The 26400-nt window shown below is 40.7% G+C and overlaps 1 protein-coding gene across 3 annotated transcripts in view; it reads right to left on the bottom strand.

Annotated features, from left to right (window-relative positions):
• Positions 1 to 26400, bottom strand: part of VPS13D (vacuolar protein sorting 13 homolog D) — a gene marked incomplete at its 5' end in the record, with an annotated part of 242440 nt that overhangs the window by 156257 nt on the left and 59783 nt on the right. For all 3 annotated transcript variants that reach the window (XM_079697300.1, XM_079697301.1, XM_079697302.1), the window contains 12 exons: positions 1971 to 2093; positions 4722 to 4862; positions 7619 to 7708; positions 9159 to 9365; positions 11944 to 12018; positions 12548 to 12758; positions 13940 to 14095; positions 16600 to 16733; positions 17881 to 18146; positions 21397 to 21609; positions 23300 to 23412; positions 23596 to 23767. In XM_079697300.1, coding sequence (XP_079553426.1) covers positions 1971 to 2093; positions 4722 to 4862; positions 7619 to 7708; positions 9159 to 9365; positions 11944 to 12018; positions 12548 to 12758; positions 13940 to 14095; positions 16600 to 16733; positions 17881 to 18146; positions 21397 to 21609; positions 23300 to 23412; positions 23596 to 23767 — 1901 coding nt within the window. The remainder of the gene's footprint in view (positions 1 to 1970; positions 2094 to 4721; positions 4863 to 7618; positions 7709 to 9158; positions 9366 to 11943; positions 12019 to 12547; positions 12759 to 13939; positions 14096 to 16599; positions 16734 to 17880; positions 18147 to 21396; positions 21610 to 23299; positions 23413 to 23595; positions 23768 to 26400) is intronic.

Below are 26400 nucleotides of genomic sequence, written 5' to 3'. Positions count from 1 at the left end.
AAAAGGCAGTAGCAGTAGAATGCTAATCCCCCCCGGGTCTCAAAAATTCAAGGGAAGGAATCAGTCTGCGTTCCAAGTTTCAACAACCTCTTCTGAGGAGTTATCTCATGGTATTATTTATATTATACATTAAACATGGAAGCTTTTAGAATTTTTTTTTTTTTGGTATTTCCACAAAATGTCCTTGAATACAAAACTAATGAACTAATAATTAAGGTGTACTTGCAGAATCTCAGCCCTTCCTGAACAAAGCCAATAATTATGTCAAAAATGAGGCCATTATTTTCTTTCCCCTGCTAAAGGAACAGTAAGAAATCAGCAGCTCCCTTAGGCTGAATTTCATATTAAGAACCTCTAAGTCAAGGGCTCATTTTGAAGCTGGCCTGAATAAAATACACAAATTTGGGGGGAATGTGACTAAATATTCTTAAATAAGAGCTGAAGGTTTGTGATCAGTTCAACAAGATTCAAACCTCCTGGCTTTCCAAACGAATGCCCAACAATTATTTTAGTAGGCCTAGGAAGAGAATACAATCCCATCTGCTATTCTACCATCCAAGAATTCTTAATAAGTAAAGAGGTTTGGAAATTTAGGTATGTTCGTGTATGCCTAATAAAAAAGATATATTACACCTTTATAAGCCTAAGTAACCATAAAGATCTGTAAGTAAATAAAAATCCAGATTTAATTTAGCAGGCATTTAACATAGATAAGGTAGCTTATGAACTATAAAAAAAAGAGGAGATGTTAAAATAAAGAGGGAGGGGAGCGGTGGGAGAGCGACAAAAGAAAGCTCCTTCATCAGAATCCTGAAGATTCGGCCTTCCTAGTGTTTGCACTGAGTCTGGATTTAAGATCCCTCTGCATGAATAATGTTTTTAGAAACACATTCTCTAGGACACATTACATATTACAAAGATTATTCAGAGTCTTCTGGGTAGACTACGTTACATTCTCTTGACACACAAATTGGGAAGGTTAGAGGAGGAGCCAGAATTGAAGCTGATGATATCTGAAAAGCCCTGGCTCCTAAGCAATGGCCTTGAGACTCAGAAGCAACAGCCTGGGAATAGAGAGCAAGCAGAGCTGACGTGTCCTTGTCCCTCCTCCGAGAAGTACAAGGCAGATAGAAAGTCCATTTATACACCCTGAGGAGAGACTAACCAAATACTTCGTACACTAAGAAAATCCATCTTCCCATGACACGTTTGCAGACCAGATGGAACAGTTAAGTATTCATGAACTATGTGAAGTCCAGCCAAAACTCCCCAAAGAAACCACACTGAAAGAACTGGGGCTGAGTTGAATTTGGATGACAATGGCTTGTGGAACAACTAAGGACCACGCAGTTGGCCATCACAATCTCCCCAGCTCTGAGGAAATCAGAGCTCCATGGCGAAGCATTAAATAAGGAAAGAAAACATTGTTAACAGAGAACACACTGACTCCTCTTTCTTCAAGAGGCTGGGTATTCAATTCTCTTCTACTTTATAGTACAGGGCCCCCCTTTAAATACTTGCTTCCACGTGGGAGCCTGCCCTCCCTCTCTTCAAGAATATATCCAACCTCTCTGTCTCTAGATTTAGAAAACTGAAAAGATGTTCTTAAAGATCCGGACCAAAAGTCCAATCAATTAAAATGTTCTGATGAGTAAAACACAAACTGACCAATGGCCACTCCTGATGCATCTCCAGGTGCCCCAGTTCACGTTGCCACATGACCAGAACTTAGGAATTGCATACTGCAGGTCCTTCCTCTCCCGCAATGGTGAAATTAGAGCTCATATTAAGAGTTCAGCGTTTTGTGCCAGAAAAAACGTCCCTTCCAAAGACTAAAACAGAACTACAGAAGACAGAATTTCCTGTAGGTTTTTCCATAGAAAATGATGGTTCTATCGGAATTTCTCAATGAAACATGGCTCTGTAGGTCAAAGGTGATTTAGTCAAACATTTGTAGAGAAAAATCTTACTTTGTCCAAAGCATGGAGGATCCACTGAAGAGCCCATCCAGTCTTCTGATGTGGCTGAATCTATTTCCTTGTCCTGTTTACAGTAATCTGCCATCCACGATTCCTTGGTACTTATATATTGATCTAGAAAAAAGTCCCCAAAGATAATAAGAACAGAAGTAGAAAGGATGACTTCAGATGACTTCAATTCAGCAAAACAAGCTTTTATCGAATGTCTGACTAAATGCTAGGCACCACACTAGATTCTGAGAAAGCTGGTCCCCTGAAGAACCTCATATTCCACTGGAAGAAATTAACATTAACAAAACAACCATCATCACAAAACTATCCCACAATGTGAAAGGAGCTAAAACAAAGATACAAATAAAATGCTATGGGAGTGCATAACAGGGGAAGATTTATTCTGCTTTGGCAGAAGTGGAAGAATACACACCAAAGCACATGGCAATCTTCAGAGAGGTAAGGACCTTTGTTCGGGGTCTTGAAGAATAGGTAGGGTTACCAATAGGATTAGGGACACAGGGAAATTCCAGGCAGAGAGAACAGCATATGCAAAGACTTCAAGACATGAAAGTACATGGCACATTTAGGGAACACTGAATACTTCGGTGTGACTTGGTACAACATACTGGGGTATAGGGACATAGCAAAGAAGTCTAGAAAAGAGGACAACTTGCTTTGTGAAGGGCATGCCATGCCATCCTAAGGGGCAGGGTTTGGAGACAGAAAGACCAGTTGGGAGGCTATTTAAAAAACCACCAAACTCAGGAGGCTGAAATCCAGCTGACAACTGTCCAGGAGTGGTTTTACTTTTTTGAGAGAAGAATTATAACGGGAAGAGCAAAATAATTACACACCACACTTGGATAAAGACCTTTTATACTAATTAAAGCACTACATTTTTAATTTATTTTTTAAATTAATTTTTATTGGAGTATAGTTGCTTTACAATGTTGTGTTAGTTTCTACTATACAGCAAAGTGAATCAGCTATACGTATACACACATCTCCTCTTTTTTGGGATTCCTTCCCACTCAGCCATAAAAAGGAATGAAATTGGGTCATTTATAAGTACTACACTTTTTTTTTTTTTTTTGCGGTACGCGGGCCTCTCACTGCTGTGGCCTCTCCCGTCGCGGAACACAGGCTCCGGACGCGCAGGCTCAGCGGCCAGGGCTCACAGGCCCAGCCGCTCTGCGGCATGTGGGATCCTCCCGGACCGGGGCATGAACCCATGTCCCCTGCATCGGCAGGCGGACTCTCAATGACTGCGCCACCAGGGAAGCCCAAGTACTATACTTTTTAAAACAAGAATGGTTAGTTTCTGTTTTTCAGCTCCAATATTTAGCTACAGAAATGATATTTATTTAAACACTAAGAGGTCACAGCAATGTTTCTGGGTTTCAGCACAGTTTTAGGAATAAGGAATTAAAGCTTTAAAAAAAAACCAGTTTTGCCACTGATAAGAATGCTTTTTGGAAGATATTTTTAATTAGACATTTTTAATTAGATACTCATCAGAAATATCAATAGAACTCTTATGAGGTTAGCTCTCGTTTACTGTAGCTTTTCAAAGAAGAGTCCCGAACTTTATCTAAACTTCCAGATGAACAGATTATATAAGAAATAACATGGGGACCAAAATAATATGGAAGAATTATGAAATCAATTTACTATTACGTTGGTGAAATTAATGAAATGTGTAAAGGTAAAACAGTGGTTTTAAAATCTGGGGATCAATAAACTTACAGTCTCATTTCACTATACATTCTCTCCATCCTAGCTGGACATGGAATAAGCCAATGAATATTCTCTATGAGCCTCAACCCAACACATACACTGAAGAAAGTCCACAGATTTTCAATATAGTATGCCCTCCATATCTGTGGGTTTTGCAGCAGATACAGAGGGCCAACTGTATTCATTGTACTAGGCCATTTTATTACAAGGAACTTGAGCATCCACAGATTTGGGTGGGGGGTGGGTGAGGGGTATGGGGTGTGGTGCTGGAACCAATCCCTTTGGATACTGAGGCACAACTGTAGTATGTGTTATCTATCACTCAGAGATAACTACCGTGTTACAAAAAATCAGATCCTGTGGATCAGTAACTCAAAGAGTTGAGTATAGTTTTCATGGTGAAAGTAGGCACTACCTGACTATATGATGATGTTACTCTTCTTTTGATATAAAGACAAGTATAGAGACAAGATTCTGACACACTACATCAAATCCAGGAATGTACATTTCAGTGTTGTCAAAGAAACTTTCAGAACACACACCATTAGCTTGGCAACCCTTTAACTCAGTGATTTTCAGAGTTAGGTCAACATGCTACTTGATGGGAAACAGCACAAGCAACCTACCCTGCTACAGACAATCAAAATTATACCTTTTAAGAATTATTCTGTGAACAGTCTGAGAGAAATGAATCTAAACTCACTTCTAGGACATTTAATAAGTCCCAGTGACCAAGCATCATGGGGAGAAAGTTCATCATGGACATGAATGTTTCCCATGTAGTCTAAGCTCTTGCTTGATCACTGAGAGGATTAATATGGGATGCCACCTCCAGAGCTATGGGTTGAGAAGCAATATGAGGCCAGGTTAGGGTTTATCAGGAAAGCAGCCATGATGAGTAAACTGTCTGGTACGGGCCCAAGTATTTGCTAAACCAGGATTAACAGTCTTCCAGACAAGGGACTTACGCACAGAAAGGTACCAATGTTCTAAAGACTGCTTTCCACTCACCAATTAGTACAGAGGTGATATTGATATCCAAACGGTGTTTGGCCTTGACTTCCAGCTTCAGCCGAGGAGGATGGAGACGACTAGCTGCCTGTTGTTGCCAGGATACAGAGCACGGCCAGGGCTCAATAAATGGCTCCCAGCCTAAAAGAACACAGGAAATAAGACATCTGCTCAGCAGATATCAAGAGTTTACAGGGGAACACCATTCACAAATGCTCAGCAAGGACATACTATAGCTAATAGCTTTCTATTTCCAACTTGATTTCACAATGGAAACACCATCTTTAGCTGCAGGTCACCTTACAAATGTCTGTGCTGTCTCAAGGACATGAGTACAAGAGCACACATGCACCCCAACCATGGTCTCCCAGAGGTGGGAGGAAGGAAGGCAGGGGGTATATGCCCTCTTCTATTTAAGAGCAGGCAGGACCTGTTTTTGATATATTCAAGTAGAAAAAAGTGTCTCAGACTCAGGTTGGAAAAATAGTGTCAGCGGCTGAAGTAACTATTAAATTTGATTACCCTGCTTACATCAAGAACCCATTGGCTGAATAAATAGGTATACTTGAAATTCATTAATTTAAATTTTTCCAAATTTTTATTTTAAAACGTGTCATATGTACAAAAGTTATATATAAACAACATATATGTATGGTTTAAAGAATAAAATCACTGCAAACACTCACGTACTCACTATTCAGCTTAACAGAAAATTATATGTGCCTTTGGAGCCCCTGAGTACCACTGCCCACCAAACCTCTTCCACCCGACTCCAAGTAACCATTAGCTTGAATTTTTTTTTTTTTTTGCGGTACGTGGGCCTCTCACTGTTGTGGCCTCTCCCATTGCAGAGCACAGGCTCCGGACGCACAGGCTCAGCGGTCATGGCTCACGGGTCCAGCCGCTCCGCGGCATGTGGGACCCTCCCAGACCGGGGCACGAACCCGTGTCCCCTGCATCGGCGGGCAGACTCTCAACCACTGCGCCACCAGGGAAGCCCTAGCTTGAATTTTTAATCATTTCCTTGCTCTTTATACTTTTATCACCTATGTATACATTTCTTAAGAATACAGTTTGTCCTGTTAGGGATCTTCACATAAACAGAATCCAACAGTGTGTATTCTTTTTTTCTTTCTTTCTTTCTTTATTTATTTATTTGGCTGTGTCGGGTCCTAGTTGCAGCACGCGGGATCTTTGTTGCATTGCCCCGCAGCATGTGGGATCTTAGTTCCCCGACTAGGGATCGAACCCGCATCCCCTGCATTGGAAGGGGGATTCTTAACCACTGGACCACCAGGGAAGTCCCTGTGTGTATTCTTTGGCAAGTTTCTATTTTTGCTCAATAGCATTCTTTAAGATTCACTCACATTGATGCCATGTAGCTGTGGTACATTATCTTCACCACTGAACTGTAATCCACTTATGAACATACCACAGTTTATTTATCTATTCTACTGCTAAGAGACATTTCACTTGATTCCAGTTCTGCCGCTATTAGGAAGACCACTCTGGAAGCAGTCTTGTACTTGTTCCCTAGTACTCATAGACAGGAGATTCTCTAGGGTACAGGTCTAGAAGAAGTATATTGAAGGATTGCTGAGTATGCTTCTAAGTCATGTCAAACTGTTTTCCAAAGTGGTCGTCCCAATTTACAATTCTGACAGCAGGAAATAAGAGTTCTAGGGCTCATATCTTCACCATACTTAGTAGTGTCACACTTCCTTTTTGCCAGTCCATTGGGTGAGAAAAATGGTATCTCACTGTAGTTTTAAAGACAACTTTTCAGGGCCAGTTAATTTTTTAACAGTTTTCTAAATACACTCCATCAGCCATAGATGAAGCGATTTACCAATACAAATCTAATCTAACATGTAGCGTAATGTCGGTACATTCATCTCCTCACCCCATGTAGCACTAATGACCTGAATGCGTTCATGCAACTTTAAAAGTAAGCAATATTTGCTCTGGGAAAATAAATGATTCTCAAAAAAATAGCTACCACATGCCCTGTAAAACTTTCTCTTAACTAGCGAGGCTTGGGCCATTATTCTCAAGTTAAACATTTTGAACAATTAGGAAATAAGAGTGTTGCCTTTAAGTGAATCCAGATCAGAGAGGGGAGAATGTTAACTAACATATAAAATCGAATGTGACACGTACTCTAGAACAATCAGCAGCAGCACAACACACTGGAAGCTTAACTTTCCAATGACATCAAGGGAGCAACCCCTCTTCGACACAACTTGGTTTACTCCACCCACACCTACGAAGAACTCTCTTAAGGCAAAGAACGTCGCAGCTCAAACTATTCAGCCCTGATAGAGGATGGCTCCTGAATGTCCATCTGTATAGGCCCTTACCTTGGTCTTTCCAATGGAAGGAAAGAAACCTGAAAATACCTTGTAGTATATCCAAGTTTATGTCTCTGGAAGAACAGCCTGCCCTGATCAACTGTGTCCTACACTAGGGAGTAGGTACGGCAGGTTATAGTTGTCACTGACTCAGTACTCTTCTAACGAGACAAACAAGTCCAATAGGGAGTGAGGAGGCCTGAAGTTTAAAATGCTTATGGGCTTAAATCTCACTTGAAACTTAGCTACTATCAAGGCCAGACAAATGATCCTTCACAATTGAGCAATTTCATGTTCTGAAATGAGCTAAACTCCAGGATGAAAAGGAATTAACTACCAAAACTTCTTTTTAAAGAATTCAGTTGTGACTTATCAAATATATTCTTAGAAATATGAAAAATCTGTACCTTTTGTGCTTGTGCAGTCACTTATTTTTCATCTTTCCCTGTCCTATCCCACCCCTTTGCCTCATGTAGGATTTATGTAGAAATAGGCCCAGGCAAATGTCGAAGTGTATTTTTTAAATCCCATGATACTTAAACTGACCTGAAAGAGCACGGTTATAATAATCTCCAGAAAGGGTGAAGTGGGCATAGCCTTCAGGGCTAGTTCTTACATGCTGCAGAAAATTCACACCTGCAATGAAAGCAAATCTTATTGCAGTGGCGGGGCGGGAACAACCAAAACTTTCTTTTGCTGACAAATCATATAGAAGAGATGTTAGAAAAACAAACACATAGATACAGAGAACAGAGTAGTGGTTACCAGAGGGGAAGGGACAGGGGAGAGAGCAGGGGTGATCAACTGTATGGTGATGGATAGAAGCTAAATTTTTGGTAGTGAGCACATGGTAATGTATGCAGAAATGGAAATATAATACTGAACACAAGAAGCTTATATAATGTTATAAACTGACGTTACCTTAATAAAAATAAAACAAAGAGATGTTAGTTACAGCTACCACTGGTGATCTTATAGGAGAACACACAGATGTATCAAAATTTGATATTTTGTTCATCATGGTTTTTTTTTAAATAAATTCTGATTTTTAAAAATACTCCATTAAAATATCATTTATCTTAATTACTGAGTTTTGTGGTACCCCTTTAAATGTTGTGAATGAGGTAAATGCCTCATTTGCCTCCCCACCAATCCCGGCCCCAACACCCAGGTGTATCTCAAGCCTGTGGGAACATTAAAAAACATATTTCTACCTGAATATCTGAAAAGAAGGTAGAGTAATGAGAACAGTCATGCCTTCATAAATATTAGCTCAAAATTTCAAGAGTACCGTAGAAAAATAAGAAATAATTATTTTCTGCAGAAAAGATACTCATGGAAACAGTCAAAATTCCAGTTGTTAGTTTCAATCAAGTGGCCGTTGTGGTGCCTAGAAGCACAGGGAAAAGGAAAATCTCCACAATGTGTAAAAGGTCAAATCAAATCCCCAGAATCAACTTTTCCTTGAAGGGAAAAGAGGCTAGCAAGATCAAAACAGAAGAAAATTAAAAGTAAACACAGCAGTGAGATTCTCCTTTACTCTCCTCAGAAACCTCATCTGACACAGCTTGCAAAGATGCGACTGAGGATAAAGCCCTCCCCTGCCCTGGTCTCCACTCTGCTGAAGGACGGCTCTCAGGTGAATAGGGTTTCACCTCCTACCCGGCCTACGGAGGAGACTCTGGTGAGCCTCTGTGTTTTTTAATTTTCAAAAGACATACAGCTTGGAAACATTACTTTCTAAGCTTATCTTCTAAATTCCTTTAATAACAGTACTCCCTACAATCTTTAGATACACGAAAAGATAAACAAAATGGAGAGACCAGGGATTATTTAACTAGAGCTGTTAACAGAACAGAAATTTCATCAATGACAATTTCTATTATTCCCAAGCCATGGTCTGAAGGCCACATATGGCAAATAAATACACGTTTCTTTAAAATACAAATAATGGAAAACATATGTAAAACCATCATCTAAATTTCTCCCATTCTATTAAGTGCGGGAGAGCATGAACAACATGAAGAAAAGACGGCGGTTCACTGCACGTCTTCTCCATGAACCCGAGGGTCGGGTGAGCACTCACGGGAGAAGGTGAGCTCAGCGAGAGGGACGTCGCAGTCCATGCAGTCGTCGATGAAGCAGATGCACACGCTCTCGGCTTTCATCTCCACGCCCGAGATCAACCATGCCGGCGCAGCCACCTGGCTCTCTCGGCTGTTAGAGGCCAGGGCAAGAGACGTCAGGGGTTCAGCATTCTTGAACAACCAACTTGCTGCCTTTTTCAGTTGACCTGCAAAGAAATTAAAAGGTGATCAGTTCAATCCGTTCCCACTGCTACTCAAGCAAATCAGAGAGGAAACAGAGAAATACATTTGATAGGGACCTACTGGACAGCCCAAGAGAACCTTAATGCCAGACAGACATAACAAAGAAAAAACAGCACAATAACAGGAATCCTGCTCTTTAGCAAACAGAACAAGGCCCTCTTTGCTGCACACCTCCGCTCAAGTTTACCGCACCTTTCACGACCTGGCTCAAAATGTCTCCAGGAAGCCATCCTTCCTCTACTGTGACATCTGTTGAAGGAGAGGAGAAAAGAGGAAAGGAGAGGATCCAACATTCCAGGTGCCACTCGGTACTATAACACTTAATCGTCCCTATGTAGTCTTGCATATCCTGATGTGCTGCTTTGTTAAGTGTTCTCAAATCTCTTACGTTGTACATACTTTGTCTTCTCAACCATGTGTGTAATAGAAAACTATTAAATAACACCCCCTGAACACAACCAGATTGCTAAAGCTAAAAAAGAACAGAACAGAAAAAAGAAAAGCAATGCAACCCCACACTTATAAATTACCAGAGGCCAGTGCATGTAACAGTGGTAAGTGGTTAAGGGCATGGGCTTTGGAGCAAGATGGCCTGGCTTCTGATCTTGGCACTTACCAGATGTTGGATCTTGGACAAGTTACTTGATCTCTCTATGCCCGACAGCACCCGCTTACAGGACGGACATGAGGAGGAAACAAATGAGTACGTGGGAGGTTCTCAGATCAGAGCCTGGCATATCACAAAGGCTCTATGAACATTAGTTGGTATTATCACCTTCGTTATTGATGGAAATAAACCTTAGTTACTAAAGAAATAAAAATTAAAATCCGAAAGGCTCTTAGAAATTTTTCTAACGTGTCTGAATTGTTAAAGAAAGAGTAAAAAGTAGGAAATGTAAACATTAAGGGGATATGAAGTTAATTAAACCAAGAAGCAATGATGACTAGGTAAAAACAAAACTAAGGAACACAAGATAACTAGGTCTACCTTCATTTTCTCCAGAGGAAAAAGACAGGTAATGCAAACAATTGTGATGAAACCATGTTAAGTGGTCAAAGTTTAACCTGGTACAATCCTTTTCAAAAAAGATTTGTCAATTCAAGCAAAGAGCCTCAAAAATATATCTATATTCTCTGATACAGTTTTTACAATATTAAGTCTCACTACCAAAGAAATAGTTAAAAGATGTAGACAAAAGTTCATACACAAAAATATTTATTACACAATTGTGTATGATAATGAAAGAATGAAAAACAACTTAAGAATGGTTAAATCATAATGTATCCTCTGATCAATGTAAAAAAATCAATGTTTCCAAATGTTAATGACATGGGAAGACGATGCTATTAAGTATATATTATAATAAAATTGTAATTATAATTCTATAAAATTGTATTTGCAATACGATCTACCAACATGTATAAATTACATGTGTGTATATATACACACACACACACGTGTGTTGGATACACAGGCATACCTTGTTTTATTGAACTTTGCCAATACTGTGCTTTTTACAAATTGAAAATTTGTGGCAACCCTGTGTCGAGCAAGTATATTGGCACCATTTTCCAATAGCATTATTTAATTAAGACATGTACATTTTTAAGACATAATGCTACTGCACACTCAACAGACTACAGTATAGTGTAAACGTAACTTTTATATGCACCGGGAAGCCAAAAAATTTGTATGACTCGCTCTATTGCGATATTTTCTTTATTGCGGTGGTCTGGAACTGAACCCCCAATATCTCCAAGGTCTGCCTGTATACAGTACATAAAGAAATAAAAAGAGAGAATATATATGCAAGTATCAAGACTGGGAAAAAATACAGCTCTTGCTGTATCTCTGATTTGAAGAGAAAGGGGAACAAAGAGGGAGGTGGAGAGGTAGTGTGATGCAGTGGAAAGAACACGGGCACACCTGGCTTCAAAGCCATCCCAGCCCCGCATTAACAGGTGGCCTGAGACGACTTTATGTACCCTATCTGAGCCGGCCTCTCCAACTGGAGTGAGGGTAATAATGCCTGCCTCCAAGGGTATGAGGACTCAACAAGAAGCAGGACTAGGCCCAGAGGAGCTCAATAGATGGCCATGCCTACCAGCGTCACCGCCACTACCACTCCCACTAGCAACAGTGCTAACATCTACAGAGCACGTGCTGTGTGTCAGGTACCTTCTCATGTCCTTTGCATACAGTGACTTCTTTATATCAAACCTCTGAGGGATGTCCTCTTATCCTCACTCTACAGATAAGGAAGCACGGGTACAGAGACATGAAACTTGCCCAAGTCACGAACAAGTAGCCAGCAGGTGGCAGAGTAAGGATCTGAAGCCAGGCAGTCAGCTCCAGAGCCCACAGCCATGTCCACTATGAAATCCTGTGTCTCATTATTACTGGCCCAAGATTATCTTTAGCCCACAGAAAATCATGGAGGGTCTCCAAAACACACTCCAGCTCATGGAAAGATAAACATTATCAAACATTACCATTTATCAAGGTAAACAGCGGATAAAGGAAAGCCTTATTCAAATTACCTTGACACACCAAGAGAGCTTTGCGGCAGTCATCCATGCCAAACCCCAGCTCCTGCAGTCTAGCCAGTTGTAACTCTAGGGGGGGAAAATGGTATATATATTTTTGTAAGTAATTTAATGTAAATTAACCCACAGACTAATTGAAGCAAAAAAGAACCAAAAAAAACAAGAAAAGAAATTCAGAAACTGGGGACTCAAACACTGCACTGCTATAGGCAAAAGTAAGCTCCTAATTACAATTTATCAACTGTACCCTGAAATTTTTAAGTCTTTTCCCTATATTGGCTGCCTTTTAAATGCTTACAACTGAAACTTAGTATTATTATCCATATAACTTTGGAGGAAAACTTGAAGTTTAGAATTAAACCTTAGCATTATCCATATCTCTGGAAGAAACTATAAAAGGAAAAATACTGTAGGCTAGAACAGTTGGTTTGGGCTGTTTATTTTTAAATTAAAAAAAATTAGTCATACTTATGACCTACAATTATACTTAATGACACAATTATACCCTGAACAATTTAACTGTGCAAAAGAAAATCTGAAAAGTTAAAAAGAAGGGGAGTTTTGGGAAGACTGAGTGGGTTTTATGGTTAATACCTACCCAAGACAGGGTCTAAGGTGTGTCTTGTCGCTTCTCTGATTTCCTCTCCCCTTTGAGATGCACCAGGAAGGTAACTGCTGAAGGAGTTAGCGTCCAAGGCCACTGTGTCTGGTACTGCAGCATTAGCTTGCTCTGGGATGGATTTTGCAATGGCAAGAAACAGCTGAACATCATTATAGGAGAGTCTGATATCCAGGGCCTGTAACTGAATCTAACAAAATTTAAAAGGTGGCAGTTTTTAAAGTTGCACTTGCTTTTGTGTCCACACCTCTTAGAGGTATCACTCTAATTCAAGTTCTAGAAATCCAACAGACATCTCTCATTGTGAAGACAGGGGAGATCTTGAAATTAAGCTTGAATAGCCATGAGGTAAAATGTCTCAGCTGTGAGGTCAAATGTCACAAAACTGTACCAAATACAAAATACTAAGCAAGGAAAATTACTAGGGGCCTTAATACTTCAGTAGAATGATTTTCATACAAGCATATTAATCATCAAAGCAGAGGATCAGAGAATGGCTCTGGTGGAGACAGGATCACCTGTTAGCAACACTCTGTTAATCCATTTTGCTTTAATCTATTTAATTTTTTTAAATCTCTGACCACCCAACAAAATTTCTCTCTCCTTTATTCAAACAGAACTTTAAATGAGTCATGTTCCACATTAATATTTCTGAAAATCTGGTCTTCCTCAGACAACAGCAACTCAGCTACCACCGGTAAAAGCAGTACAGACACCAACACAAGACCACTTTAAAATGGGATGTCTGTTTGAAGTCTGGGTATAGTGCTTTATTTATGACTCATTTTTCATTTTTTTTTTGAAGCCCAAGAATCAGAATGGCTTTTCTGTCTCTTTCAATCCTCCTATGGTTCAAATGGATTACTAATTAATTATTCCCCCTCTACCGAAGAAATAAAACACGAAGTCTTAAGCCGTCCTTGCCTGGCTTCACCTGCTCTGCTTCTCCTCCCCTCTCCTCCTCACTGCCCTATAGACTTCTTTCTTCTAGTGAGACCTCCCTCGGTCTCAGGTCTGCTGGGCCATTTCTGCCCCTGACTCTGCTGCTTCCTAATTTGGAATGCTCTCCTTCTCGGCCTATTTACATCCTACCCCTCTGATCAGACTCCCTTTTAGCTTCACTCAGTCAATATTCCTAACTCTGCTTTCTGTAAAGTTTTATACAACTTCAAGATCACACCAGACAATTAAAAGGTCTTTTATCCTCCACAAGACTGAAAGATCTTCTAGGGCAGAGACACTGTCATATTTATTTTGTATTTGCTGAAGTAACGAAAATGTTGTTGAGTTTGGCACAATTAAGTAAGTAGTTCAAGCAAAGGAAAGTGTTTGAGAGTGTCTCAGTGTGTTACACAGATTTGTCATCATTACCTCTAAGACAGGTGGGAAGTCTTCACTATTGAATGCATCCATCAATCCTGAACTATTCTGATAAGAAGAATTCCCCACCAGCTCCACTTGGATTTGTACTGGATCAACAATCGAAAGAGCTGTGTCTTGCTCATTTCCTAGTCGGCATGAAAACACCTAGAGAGTGAAATATGCAATATGGCAGGAATTAATGTCTGATTCAGGAAGAGTCTAACCATCAGGAGAAAAGGAGACCATCTCAGAAGCGCTCAGCCCTATAATATCAAAAGCCCAGAGCAACCACTGAAATGAACATTGTGAAGGGGGAGGCTGAGGTTCTCACCCACTGCCAGGAGCGCAGTGGTTCGCCCGTGGGAAAGGCAGTTTAGCAATATATAACAAGAGGCTTAAAAACATCACACCCGGGCTTCCCTGGTGGCGCAGTGGTTGGGAGTCCGCCTGCCGATGCAGGGGAAGCGGGTTCGTGCCCCGGTCTGGGAGGATCCCACATGCCGCGGAGCGGCTGGGCCCGTGAGCCATGGCCGCTGAGCCTGCGCGTCCGGAGCCTGTGCTCCGCAATGGGAGAGGCCACAACAGTGAGAGGCCCGTGTACCACAAAAAAAAAAAAAAAAAAAAAAAAAAAAAAAAAAAAAAAAAAAAAAACATCACACCCTTTGATCGAGTAATCCTACTTCCTACTAGGAACTAGCCCAAGGAAATAATGCAAAACACAGAAAAATTCACTGAACCATTATTTAACAGTTAATCAAGAAATTAAGAGCAACCAAAGTTTTAACACATCTACTCGGTGGAATATTTTGTGGCCATTTAAAAGGAACAGTTTAAAAGACCATATGAAACATAAGAAGACGGGTACAATATAGGTTATGTGAAAAAGCAGCCCAATCAAAATAATATTATGCCATAACCATATGGAAAGAAACACATCAAAATGTCAAGAGAGATTATGTAAGGTGGGATAGGTGATTTTTTCCCCTCCCCTTCCCTAATTTTATGTAATATAGTTGTTACTTTCACAACTGAAAATAAATACATTAATTTTTGAACCTAGGTGAAAGGTACACAGGGGTTCATTATATTATTCTGTTTCCTTTGTGTATGTTTGAAATGTCCTGTAATAAAAAAAAAAACATATTTATGGGGAGAGAAAAGGGAGGGAGGACTCCCATTCTAGGACCAAATTATGTTGCACACTCAAGAAGACAGATGAAAACATTGCTTTGGTCTCCCTTGTTCCCTCCCCGCTTTTTGGCATTTTCTAGTGCTACTGAAAAACATGCAACACCAAGGTCCTCTGCTATATTCAAGATTAACTCATTTTGCTTTCTTTATAAGTTCTCCCCCAATGATGTATTAGGGTGATCTTAAAATTCAGATCCAATTGTGCTGCCTAAAGAACAAGATTGAAAGGAATTTCCAGGAATCTCAAATATTTTGCCATGTAGTTTTTCTAAGGCTTTGGAGCAGGAAAGTTTCATTTTCCTTTTTCCTTCAGGGGCTTCTGCTACACAAAACCCAATTGTACCTGACAGTTCATTAATTAATCACTAAACTTTTCCATTCAAAGCTGGTATTGTGGTGGCCTGGAAAGCAGACGAATCGCAATTTCATGACCAACTCACATCACACCAGCATGCAAATCCCTCCTCTCACACTGAGGTTTCTTTACATGAGAGAAACAAGGGGTAGAGAAATAAAATCTCTACAGGTTTTATTCAGCTATTTCTGACCAGAAAAAAAAAAAGAAAAGAAGAAGAAGTTCCATATGCTGCTGACAGTGAAAATAATTTTTGTTCGTTCAACCTCTGAAATACCACTGGAAAGAACTGGGCATGAAAAAGCTTAATCATAAATGGGAAGGAAATGATGAGTATCCCTGACCAAATATTCTAATATTCTAACAAGAGGAATGTTAGCTAAGATCAGTGACTTAAGAACATTTGACAGAGATAATAATCCACCTCGATTCTCCTTCTGTCTCCACACATCCTGGCTTAAAACGAGGCAGGGCAGTTTTTGCTTAACACTGTATAATGTAATTTTCTGGCTACAAAAGCCACCCCAGTGCAAATTAGTTCCTTCATGAGATCAGATCAGAGCCACAAGCTCCTCTATTAGAGACTCAGTCCTTTAGGTCAGGCCTGACTCTCTAGACGTGCCCTTTTAGAGATCAGAGACTCCCAGAAGGATAACACAAAAAGTCCTTAACACTTTTATAGACAAGTTTCCATGACCACAAAGCCCTAGGTCTTCGGAGGGACAAGCACTCAAGGTGGGGAAGGGGATACAGGAGAAACAACGACCCCTTCCTCACCTTCACAATTCGCCAGGGCCTAGACCTGCAGAACTAGAGGACACGACAAGGAGCCCGGCGGGGTAATGCGGACTAGAAGAGCTTCCTCGGACTTTCTGAGGACGGGAGGGTGAGAGAGCAAGAGGTAAAAGTGCCTCCACACAGTCACAGCCTGATACTGGGGGACTGAACTCACACATTAGAATAACCTGGTAGATTTGAGGAGAAAGTGAAGAGAAGAGGACAAGGGCCCTCCAATCCTGTTAATTATTTCCCTGAATGAAAGTTGAGGAGGTAAAATTCTCCTCCAGACGCTTTTCTCTTGAGCCAAACATTTAGTGTTTCAATCAACACACAGACTTCTTACCTCAATGCCAAACAGACTTCCTGAAAAGGGCCGATCGACAAACCGGGGCTTATAGGTGAGCACTGTGGTGCCTTTAAGAATAATGGCGTTGGTATCGAAGCAGGACACATCTTCAACGACCACAAACTCCGTGCCTGGAAAGGACGGCATGGTCAACTAAGCCAAAGCTGTGAAGTGGAAAGCAGCAGGCTGTCGCAAACCAGGCAGCACATTTACTGGGTGGGGGGCTGACACATCGGCCACAAAGATATGTTCTGCAGGATGCCTGCCGACACTCTGCTTCACTCCCACCCCGAACAAGTTCTCTGTATCTGGCCGGCCACAGCTGAGCTGACAGAGCACTGCACGGGCAGAAAAGACTGAGATGCAGTTTCTCTCTTTAGCATATAGTCTTAAGCTAGGTCTCCTGGGAGGCAGAACAGACATTCAGAAGCTCCCTCGCCAAATGACGACCTGTTTTAAAAATCCCAGGAAGTAGATTCAGATACTAATGTTGGTTAGGCAGCATAAAGCACTAGGTCATCTATGTAGCTGTTTAAGTTGTTTACAAAGAATGTGGACTAATTTAATGTAGACTTCTTTTAATTAGTAGATACAGACAGTTTTCTATTCATCTGTACATGGCAAATTTACTTTTCGTTTTCATCAAAAAACATGTATAAATTGAACTTTTGAAACTAAATCCACTTGAAGTGCAGTGTGCTCTCCAGCTTCTTCCAAACCACTGAGCAGTAGATAGGGTATATCACAGATATAACAATAAATACACACATACGTACAGATGTACTGCAAGAGTCTACTAGTTAACAAAAACTGTACTAAATCTGTTTGTAAAGGAAAATATTCTTTTTGTAAAGAAAGTAACAATCCCCTCACTTATTTATCTTCTAAACTTGAGATTTTCACATACCACCTTTGCTTAAACTCTGTAAGGTACATCTGCTGGGGCCCTAGAGATCAAACAGAAAATTGAAGCCAGATTTAACATTGGGAAAAAAGACCACTGCCCAGGTGGGTATTCAGGCCAGGCACATGCATTAGGGCGGCAGAGGAGAGGGACTAGATCCTGAAGCCCAGTGTGGGCCAGCTCAGTGTGGGCCAGGCAATCCCACCTGAAAACGGAGGTCAGGAACTTTTGACACCTGTTGGTCTGCAAAGGATGCAAATGTGTAAGAGTGCTCGTGTCAAAATACAGAGGCAACAGGAAAGTCATCCTGTAAGACACATATGGAGCCTAATATCCAAACTAAGAATCAGTGACTCACAACTACATATACTTACCTGTTACATTGACCTTGACTTCCAGGTGCCTTTCAGTAGACACAGGAAGGGAAGACCGCTTGGTAACTACTCCACTTTTCACGGTTTTGGGAATTACAGCAGATTCACTGCTAGAGTTACGGTGGCGTGAAGGAGTAACTTTAGTTTGCTTCTTAATATCACTGGGGGTGTGGAGAAAATCGTGCACTAAAAGCAGCCAGTCAAATATGAGAAACACACGGAGATTGTTGAGAACTACTGTGAAACAGGAGGAATCCTTTGTAGACCTACAAGAAGGAAGATCATAAAAATAAAATAGGAAAAGAGAAATATGATATTTCATTAACTTGCAAATATGTGACTCAATTGGGGCAGGTGGTACTCCAGCATTCTCTAAACTGAACTTTGAGTATCAATAAACTCTGAATCCGGTTTAATAAAATATTCAGTGTATGTTTTCAGAAGTCAGTCAGATTCTTCAACAAAAAGGAATATGCTATAAGAAAGCAATAGAGTGCATGTCGTCCAGCAGTTCCCAACCAGGGGTGATTCTGTCCCCTGGAGATATTTTTGCCACAACTGAAGGGGTTCCTACAGGCATCTAGGCATCTGGTGGGCAAAGTCAGGGATGAGGCTAAACATCCCACAACGTACAGGACAGGCTCCACAACACGGAATGTTCTAACCCACAATGTCACCAGCGCTGAGGCTGAGAAATGCCGGTGTAGTAGGAAGAGCACAGGCTTAAATCTTGTCACTTATAAGCTGTGTTATCTTGGGTAAGCCACCTACCTTCTCGGAGCCTGCTTCCCCACTTATAAAATGAGAAATAATAACACTGTAAGAGATAAAGTGCCGGGCACATAACAGGTTCGAAAAATGTCAGTTCCCTTCCCTACAGGCTGTTTCTAGAAGATCAATGAGGCACTCTTTCTTTGACGTCTAGGATCACTTCTTTATAAACATCCAATTTACATACTAGTATGAAATGGTTTTTCTAACTGGAACGGGTCTGAAAGTCCAGATCTTTTAGCCAAAGAGGGCAGACAAATAAGATGACATTTACTGTGGGTGTATAACCCCAAGCGCCCGAGAAGTAGAGATGCGGGAGAAGGGGAGAGAGTATTAGTTTTGTTGTCCTCATTACCCCAAATTCTATATTTGGGGTGAAATACAGAATTATAGTCCAAGGAGGACTCTCAGGCCTGGCCTCAAACCATGGTGTGGTCAGGGGCTTATCCAGGCCCTGTGAGTATATCAGTAGGCACAGATGGGTAAGATAGAAGAAAGATGGGCTAGGGACACCCCTATAGAGTTTTCTGGGTTGAACTTTGTTCTATGAGCCCAAAATCGCTTCTGGGGCCCTGAGTCACATACCTGCTTCCCAGTCCTAAAAGGGGCTTCTGTTCAGGAAAAGGTGATTGGGAGATATTTTTAAGGCTGACTTCTCTGGGCTCTTATTTCTCCTAAACCTGGCTCACTGCCTCTAGAAAAAGGGCACAATGGTGCATGTCTCCTTCATACAGACGCAGCATTTTTCACAGAAACACTTTACCCTTTTGTAACAGAGAAAAAATGTTGCCCTCAGTAAAATTTTTCCACCCCATTTTGAACACAGATCGTCAGAGCTATGAACTAACTGGAAAAGTCAAAGTGTGTCTGATCCCCTTTCTGGAAAATATTTCAAGCCTTTAAACACTGTGAAGTGATTTATATTTGACACACAAATTCCCAACAGAAGAGCAATTCTTCTTGAGACACAGAAGGCGTTCAGAAGTTCCAATCAAGAGAACATTTTAACCCTATCACTAACCATGGTATTTTTGTTAGCAAGAGCCAAGGTGTAGGACTTTATTATTAGCCTCCAAGAAATTATACACCTTCAGTATATAAATATATTAATATTTTAAAGCTCCTTCTACATTAAAAATATGATAAGTGGGACAACTAGATGATATTTAGGAAGCCAGATCAACAACAAAGCAAACCCAAAAGGAAACTGTTTCTGCAGATGGGCCAAAGAGCAATACATGCAAGCCCTCTGTTCAAATAAACATCATCTTCAAACAAAGGAACTGCAAATCACAGCCAGCTTATCATCTGACTACAGTCAGGCCAATCACTAAAATGTGGTAGGCCTGACAACTGTTAGAAAAGACATGGGCTTTGAAATCAGAGGCCCAAGCCCAAGTCTGAGTTCTGACTACTTCACTCACTGGCTGTGTGATCTTACAAGAGTTATTTAACCCCCTCCAAGCTTCTATATCGGTATCCGTAAAACAGGGAAGAAGTGACCCACTGGACAGACTTGTGAGAATTAAGTTAAAGGTGGGTAAAGTGCATGGTCCATGGTGCGGCTCAGTAAGACGCAACTATCATTCTTATTACTGAACTTTTTTAAAGTTCATGCAAAAGTTTAAATATCTACTTTGCTAGACTTCCTAAAGGCATACGGAGATCATGACCCATCCCTAAAAAAAACCTCAACCCCGAGGAAGTCACTGAACAGCACACTGAAATGTCAGACATATTTAAACATACAAATATAAGAACAATCCTGATAATTTTTTTTTTTCCTTTTTTGCCTAACCAAGATGTCTTTCCCAGCCTTCTTACTTACTGGTTTATATTTACGACTTACCTGGTAACATGAAACACTAAGAGAATGAAACCGACATCAGCTCCCAAGGTCTCCTTTTGAATCTCTATCCATCAGACCTAATTTTTCAGTTTTCCAGTCTAAGCCCACCTAGTCATAAAATCTTACAGTAGTGTGTCATCAAATAACACAAGCTACATCAGGAATCATCACAACAGCTCCCATCTGTGCCAAGCGGTATATGCCGGAATATCTTAAGCATTACCTCCACCCTATCATGAGGTGGGTCAGGTGGGCACAGTTATTCTTTCCTATTTCATAGAAGATGAAAATGCAGCTGAAAGAGATGAAGGAACTTGTCCTTGGATGCATTACTAGAAAGTGGTAGAGCGAGGTTTGAGCCCAGCTCTATACGATCCCCAAACATGGGCTCTTTCTACACACAACACTGCCTCCCATAATACCAGGAAGAAAAACATAATCTAGTTCAAAGAGGCTAAAGCTCTTTTTACATGAAGAAGTCAGTCATTAAGACTTGCATGGACAAATCAATAATGCAAGTCAAAACCACTTTCCCTTCTGCTATCTCTATAGACCAAAAGACTTTTATTTTCCCCTTACATAAGCACAATTTCTTCCTTCCCCAAGTCACTTTACATATTAAAACAGTCTACAGCTGGTTAATTTTAAGAATCTGGTTTAATTCTAAACAACTTTTTTTTTTAAGGCAACAGAGACATCTTTTGGCCAATAAATGAAACTGCATGGTTACAGGAATACTAATATACAGTGCGCTGCACTGATAAGCCACTATCTATTTATCTTCTCACTGATTCCTGGCTCCTTTGATGTTCGAAAGCCGACGTGGTCTTGGCCCAATGTCCACAGAAGGAAATGTCCTGATAAAGAAAGGCAAAGTCAGGGTCTGGATCTCCTACCTGAAATGCAGTTCGATCTGAATGGATCCTTGGGTAGTGCTGCTGTTCTTAGAGGGCTGAAAGATACAGGTGAATACGTTTGTCATGCCAGGACTGGTCTTCTGCCCAGCATAGCGGGTGTCAAAAGCCATCATGGAATGGGAAACCAAGTTAACGGACTTCGTTTGGTTGGAAAAGCTCTCATAGAGCAGTTTACATTTCTTGAAGTCAAATCTAAGGGAGAAAGGAGACGAGATGTTGAACGCTTCCATTTTACAAAATTATGTACATTTAAGATAAAAGAACAAAATCATAAATATGCCTAAGTTCTATGAAGAAGAATAACTTTCACTCTGAGATCTGTCACTGATTTTAACAGTGTCCACAAAATGGATTTAGTGTCACTTTGCCTTGCATCTCACTTTCCATTTCCAAGGAGATGCTCCTGTCCGTGGGAACTTTGTGAGGAATAACAATACCACGTTATTTATTATATACTTGGTTCACTAGCATTCTCATTTCTCACCTAAGTTTAGTAAGACTATATATTTGTAATAACCCCCAAGGGATAATGAGGGTCCCTTTAGTCCTTCATCTGTCAACTCCTAGCCTGCGTGGAGGATTCTCTCTCTCCAGAATCTGCTGAATTTTTACATAAGACCACTAAAGTTTACTGGGAACTGCCACAACAAATAATACTTTTCATACAGAGAAATAATACAGCTGATACATCAACAGAAAATGCATCTGGAACTGCCACTGTTTTAATAACAGAGAAAGCTGCAATGGGCAATCCATACAGATTTACTCCACGTTGGAAAAAAAACTAAGGGCATAACCAGTCATCAGAAAAAACTGCTGGCTCACAAGATAATCAGTCTGGGACCCCGGCTCCACCATACCATGTTCTAATCAGCTGAATCAGATACGGGCCTGAATGAATTTTTAAGGGAAATACAAAATAGAAGATAGAGTGCTTCCATGGAAAAATTACTAGACTTGAAGTCCTGTTTTCAAATACTGAACCACTTTTCCAGCCATATGATTGATCTTACACTAGTCAAAAACTCTATCTGGAAAACAGGAGTAATATCTGCTCAACTTTACATGGTTGTCAAGAGATGAAAATGAAGACTATCAAGTGTGAAAATACAATGCACTCTTGAGGGTTTTATACCAGTAATCGCAAATTCCTGGCCTACAATAACCAAGAAAATGACATAAATTAGTGAACTGCTGGGTAAGCACATGCCTTATCTAAAGGCTGCCCAAGTTGTTATTGTTACTCAGTTTCCAGATGCTTCCAATTGAGAACACGGGCCCAGTATTGCCAAAGCTTCTAAATTTTCAAAAGCTGAAATCCAAACTTTTTATGTGCAATTCCCCAGTTTTCAACTGTTGGCCAGTTAGGCAGTCATCACTGCTGCTCCAGAGAGCTCCGGGGCTCCCCCCATGCAGACACATAGCAAAACCGCTTCCTGACTCCTTTGCACTCCTGTCGGACCACGTTCTAGCTCCACGGGGTTTACCAGGGATTCCACTGCCATTCAAGACCACTCCAGGGCTATTGTTTTTCTTGCTGGCACAGCAAGCTGCTGTCAGTCAGGGTAACTAGAGTGAGCAGAGCAGCCCAAGACCCATAACAGACATGAAACACGAGGAGAAAAAACATCATCACTGTTCTAAGTCACTGGTATTTTGGAGTGCCTGTTACTACAGCCTAACCTCAGCTATCTTGACTGATAGAGACTGATGAATTTAAACTTTTAAAAAGCACTGTGCAGACCAACAAAAAGCATCTTGCAGGCAGACCACATTTAGCTGTGAACCACCACTCTGCAACCTCTGTTCTACGTCAGAGCACAATGTGTGTATTATTTGTATTACCATTACTAACAGTAAAACAGTAGAATTAAAGCCATACCTGGCTAAGGACCCAGCACCTTCTTTTCCTTTTGGATCTTTCAGCTCCAGACTTACATTTACCATATCAATGAGGAAACACATGCACGTGTACACTTCTCCGCTCAGAACAGTCTGGAAAAGGAAAATGCTGATCAATTCACAGTCGATGCCAATCTAAAAATGGGGTCGATATCATGAAGTCTAATTTACTTGTGGTTCCTTCTTCTTTCCCCAGGTGACTTCAAGGAACAGATACACAGGATGACCATCAGCTGAGACCATGAGAGTTACTGAAGAACCTAACATCACACTCACATGAATCCTTGGGTCTTGTAAATCATAAGGCCGCATGAATTCCTCTATGGGCTCTCCAAGGTTGTTCTCCAATAAACCCCGGATCAGATTGTATTTGTACAAATCCAGAGAGCAGTGGACTGAGGAGAGATTGCCATGGATAGATATATCTGGCACAGTATGACTTATTTCTCTATGAAAAAAGGAAAAAGGTCACTTTCACAAACAAATCACTAACTTAATGTTGACATAGCTCACACCCAAATATAAGTGCTAACATGCACCCACCTACATTATCAACCAATTAATTTCTAACTTCCAATGACAAAAATTTCATGTGGGTCCACATGAAGCAAGTTCGTTATGACTGAGTGTCATGCTTCAGCTACAAAAGGCCACTTTTCTCCCCAAATATACATTTAGAAAGTCCCCAAATCTAACATGAGTTAACTAAGTAATCTATTAATAAAGAAAAATCTCATGAGACTCAGAAATAGCTTAAACATTATAGCTGGGAAAGCAATAAAAAAAAAAGATGACAAAACAAAAGGGAAACACACTCACAGGTACAAAGAACAGAGGGGTGGGGGCTGGGGCAAACACAGGCGAAGGGGTAAAGTGGTACAAACCTCCAGCTATAAAATAAATAAGTCATGGGGATATACAATACAGCAGGGGTCCCCAACCCCCGGGCCACAGACCGGAACCGGGCCACAAAGCAGGAGGTGAGCGGTGGGTGAGCAAGTGAAGCTTCATCTGCATTTACAGCCGCTCCCCATTGCTTGCATTACCACCTGAGCTCTACCTCCCGTCACATCAGCTGAGGCATTAGATTCTCACAGGAGCGTGAACCCTACTGTGAACTGTGCACGCGAAGGATCTAGGTTGCGCACTCCTTATGAGAATCTAAAATGGACAACCTGGAAGAAACTAACATATTTTTAGAAAGGCATAACCTTCCAAGACTGAACCAGGAAGAAACAGAAAATATGAACAGACCAATCACAAGGAATGAAATTGAAACTGTGATTAAAAATCTTCCAACAAACCAAAGCCCAGGAACAGATGGCTTCACAGGTGAATTCTATCAAACATTTAGAGACGAGCTAACACCCATCCTTCTCAAACTCTTCCAAAAAATTGCAGGGGAAGGAACACTCCCAAACTCATTCTATGAGGCCACCATCACCCTGATAAGAAAATCAGACAAAGATACTACAAAAAAAGATAATTACAGACCAATATCACTGATGAATATAGATGCAAAAAATCCTCAACAAAATACTAGCAAAGAGAATCCAACAACACGTTAAAAGGATCATACACCATGATCAAGTGGGATTTATCCCAGGGATGCAAGGATTCTTCAATATACGCAAATCAATCAATGTGATACACCATATTAACAAACTGAAGAAAAAAACCATACGATCATCTCAACAGATGCAGAAAAAGCTTTCGACAAAATTCAACACCCATTTAAGATAAAAACTCTCCAGTGGGCTTCCCTGGTGGCGCAGTGGTTGAGAGTCCGCCTGCCGATGCAGGGGATACGGGTTCGTGCCCCGGTCCAGGAGGATCCCACATGCCGCGGAGCGGCTAGGCCCGTGAGCCACGGACGCTGGGGCCTGCGCGTCCAAAGCCTGTTTCTCCGCAACGGGAGAGGCCACAGCAGTGAGAGGCCCGTGTACCGCAAAAAAAAAAAAAAAAAAAAAAACTCTCCAGAAAGTGAGCATAGAGGGAAACTACCTCAACATAATAAAGGCCATATACGACAAAACCACAGCAAACATCATTCTCAATGGTGAAAAACTGAAAGCATTTCCACTAAGATCAGGAACAAGACAAGGATGTCCACTCTCGCCACTATTATTCAACATAGTTTTGGAAGTCCTAGCCATGGCAATCAGAGAAGAAAAAGAAATCAGAAAAGAACAAGTAAAACTGTCACTGTTTGCAGATGACATGATACTATAGAGAATCCTAAAGATGCCACCAGAAAACTACCAGAGCTAATCAATGAATTTGGTAAAGTTGCAGGATACAAAATTAATGCACAGAAATCTCTTGCATTCCTATACACTAATGATGAAAAATCTGAAAGAGAAATTAAGGAAACACTCCCATTTACCACTGCAACAAAAAGAATAAAATACCTAGGAATAAACCTACCTAACGAGACAAAAGACCTGTATGCAGAAAACTGTAAGACACTGATGAAAGAAATTAAAGATGATACAAACAGATGGAGAGATATACCATGTTCTTGGATTGGAAGAATCAATATTGTGAAAATGACTCTACTACCCAAAGCAATCTACAGATTCAATGCAATCCCTATCAAATTACCAATGGCATTTTTTACAGATCTAGAACAAAAAAATCTTAAAATTTGTATGGAGACACAAAAGACCACAAATAGCCAAAGCAGTCTTGAGGGGAAAAAATGGAGATGGAGGAATCAAGACTCCCTGACTTCAGACTATACTACAAAGCTACAGTAATCAAGACAGTATGGTACTGGCACAAAAACAGAAATATAGATCAATGGAACAGGACAGAAAGCCCAAAGATAAACCCACGCGCCTATGGTCAACTAACCTATGACAAAGAAGGCAAGGATATACAATGGAGAAAAGACAGTCTCTTCAATAATTGGTGCTGGGAAAACTGGACAGCTACATGTAAAAGAATGAAATTAGAACACTCCCTAACACCATACACAAAAATAAACTCAAAATGGATTAGAGACCTAAATGTAAGACTGGACACTATAAAACTCTTAGAGGAAAACATAGGAAGAACACTCTGACATAAATCACAGCA

Source organism: Hyperoodon ampullatus (genome assembly GCF_949752795.1).
Source record: "Hyperoodon ampullatus genome assembly, chromosome: 2".
NCBI classification, from domain to species: Eukaryota; Metazoa; Chordata; class Mammalia; order Artiodactyla; family Ziphiidae; genus Hyperoodon; species Hyperoodon ampullatus.
The sequence above is the reverse complement of the archived record's forward strand: the minus strand, read 5'-3'. Positions and strand labels throughout refer to the sequence as shown.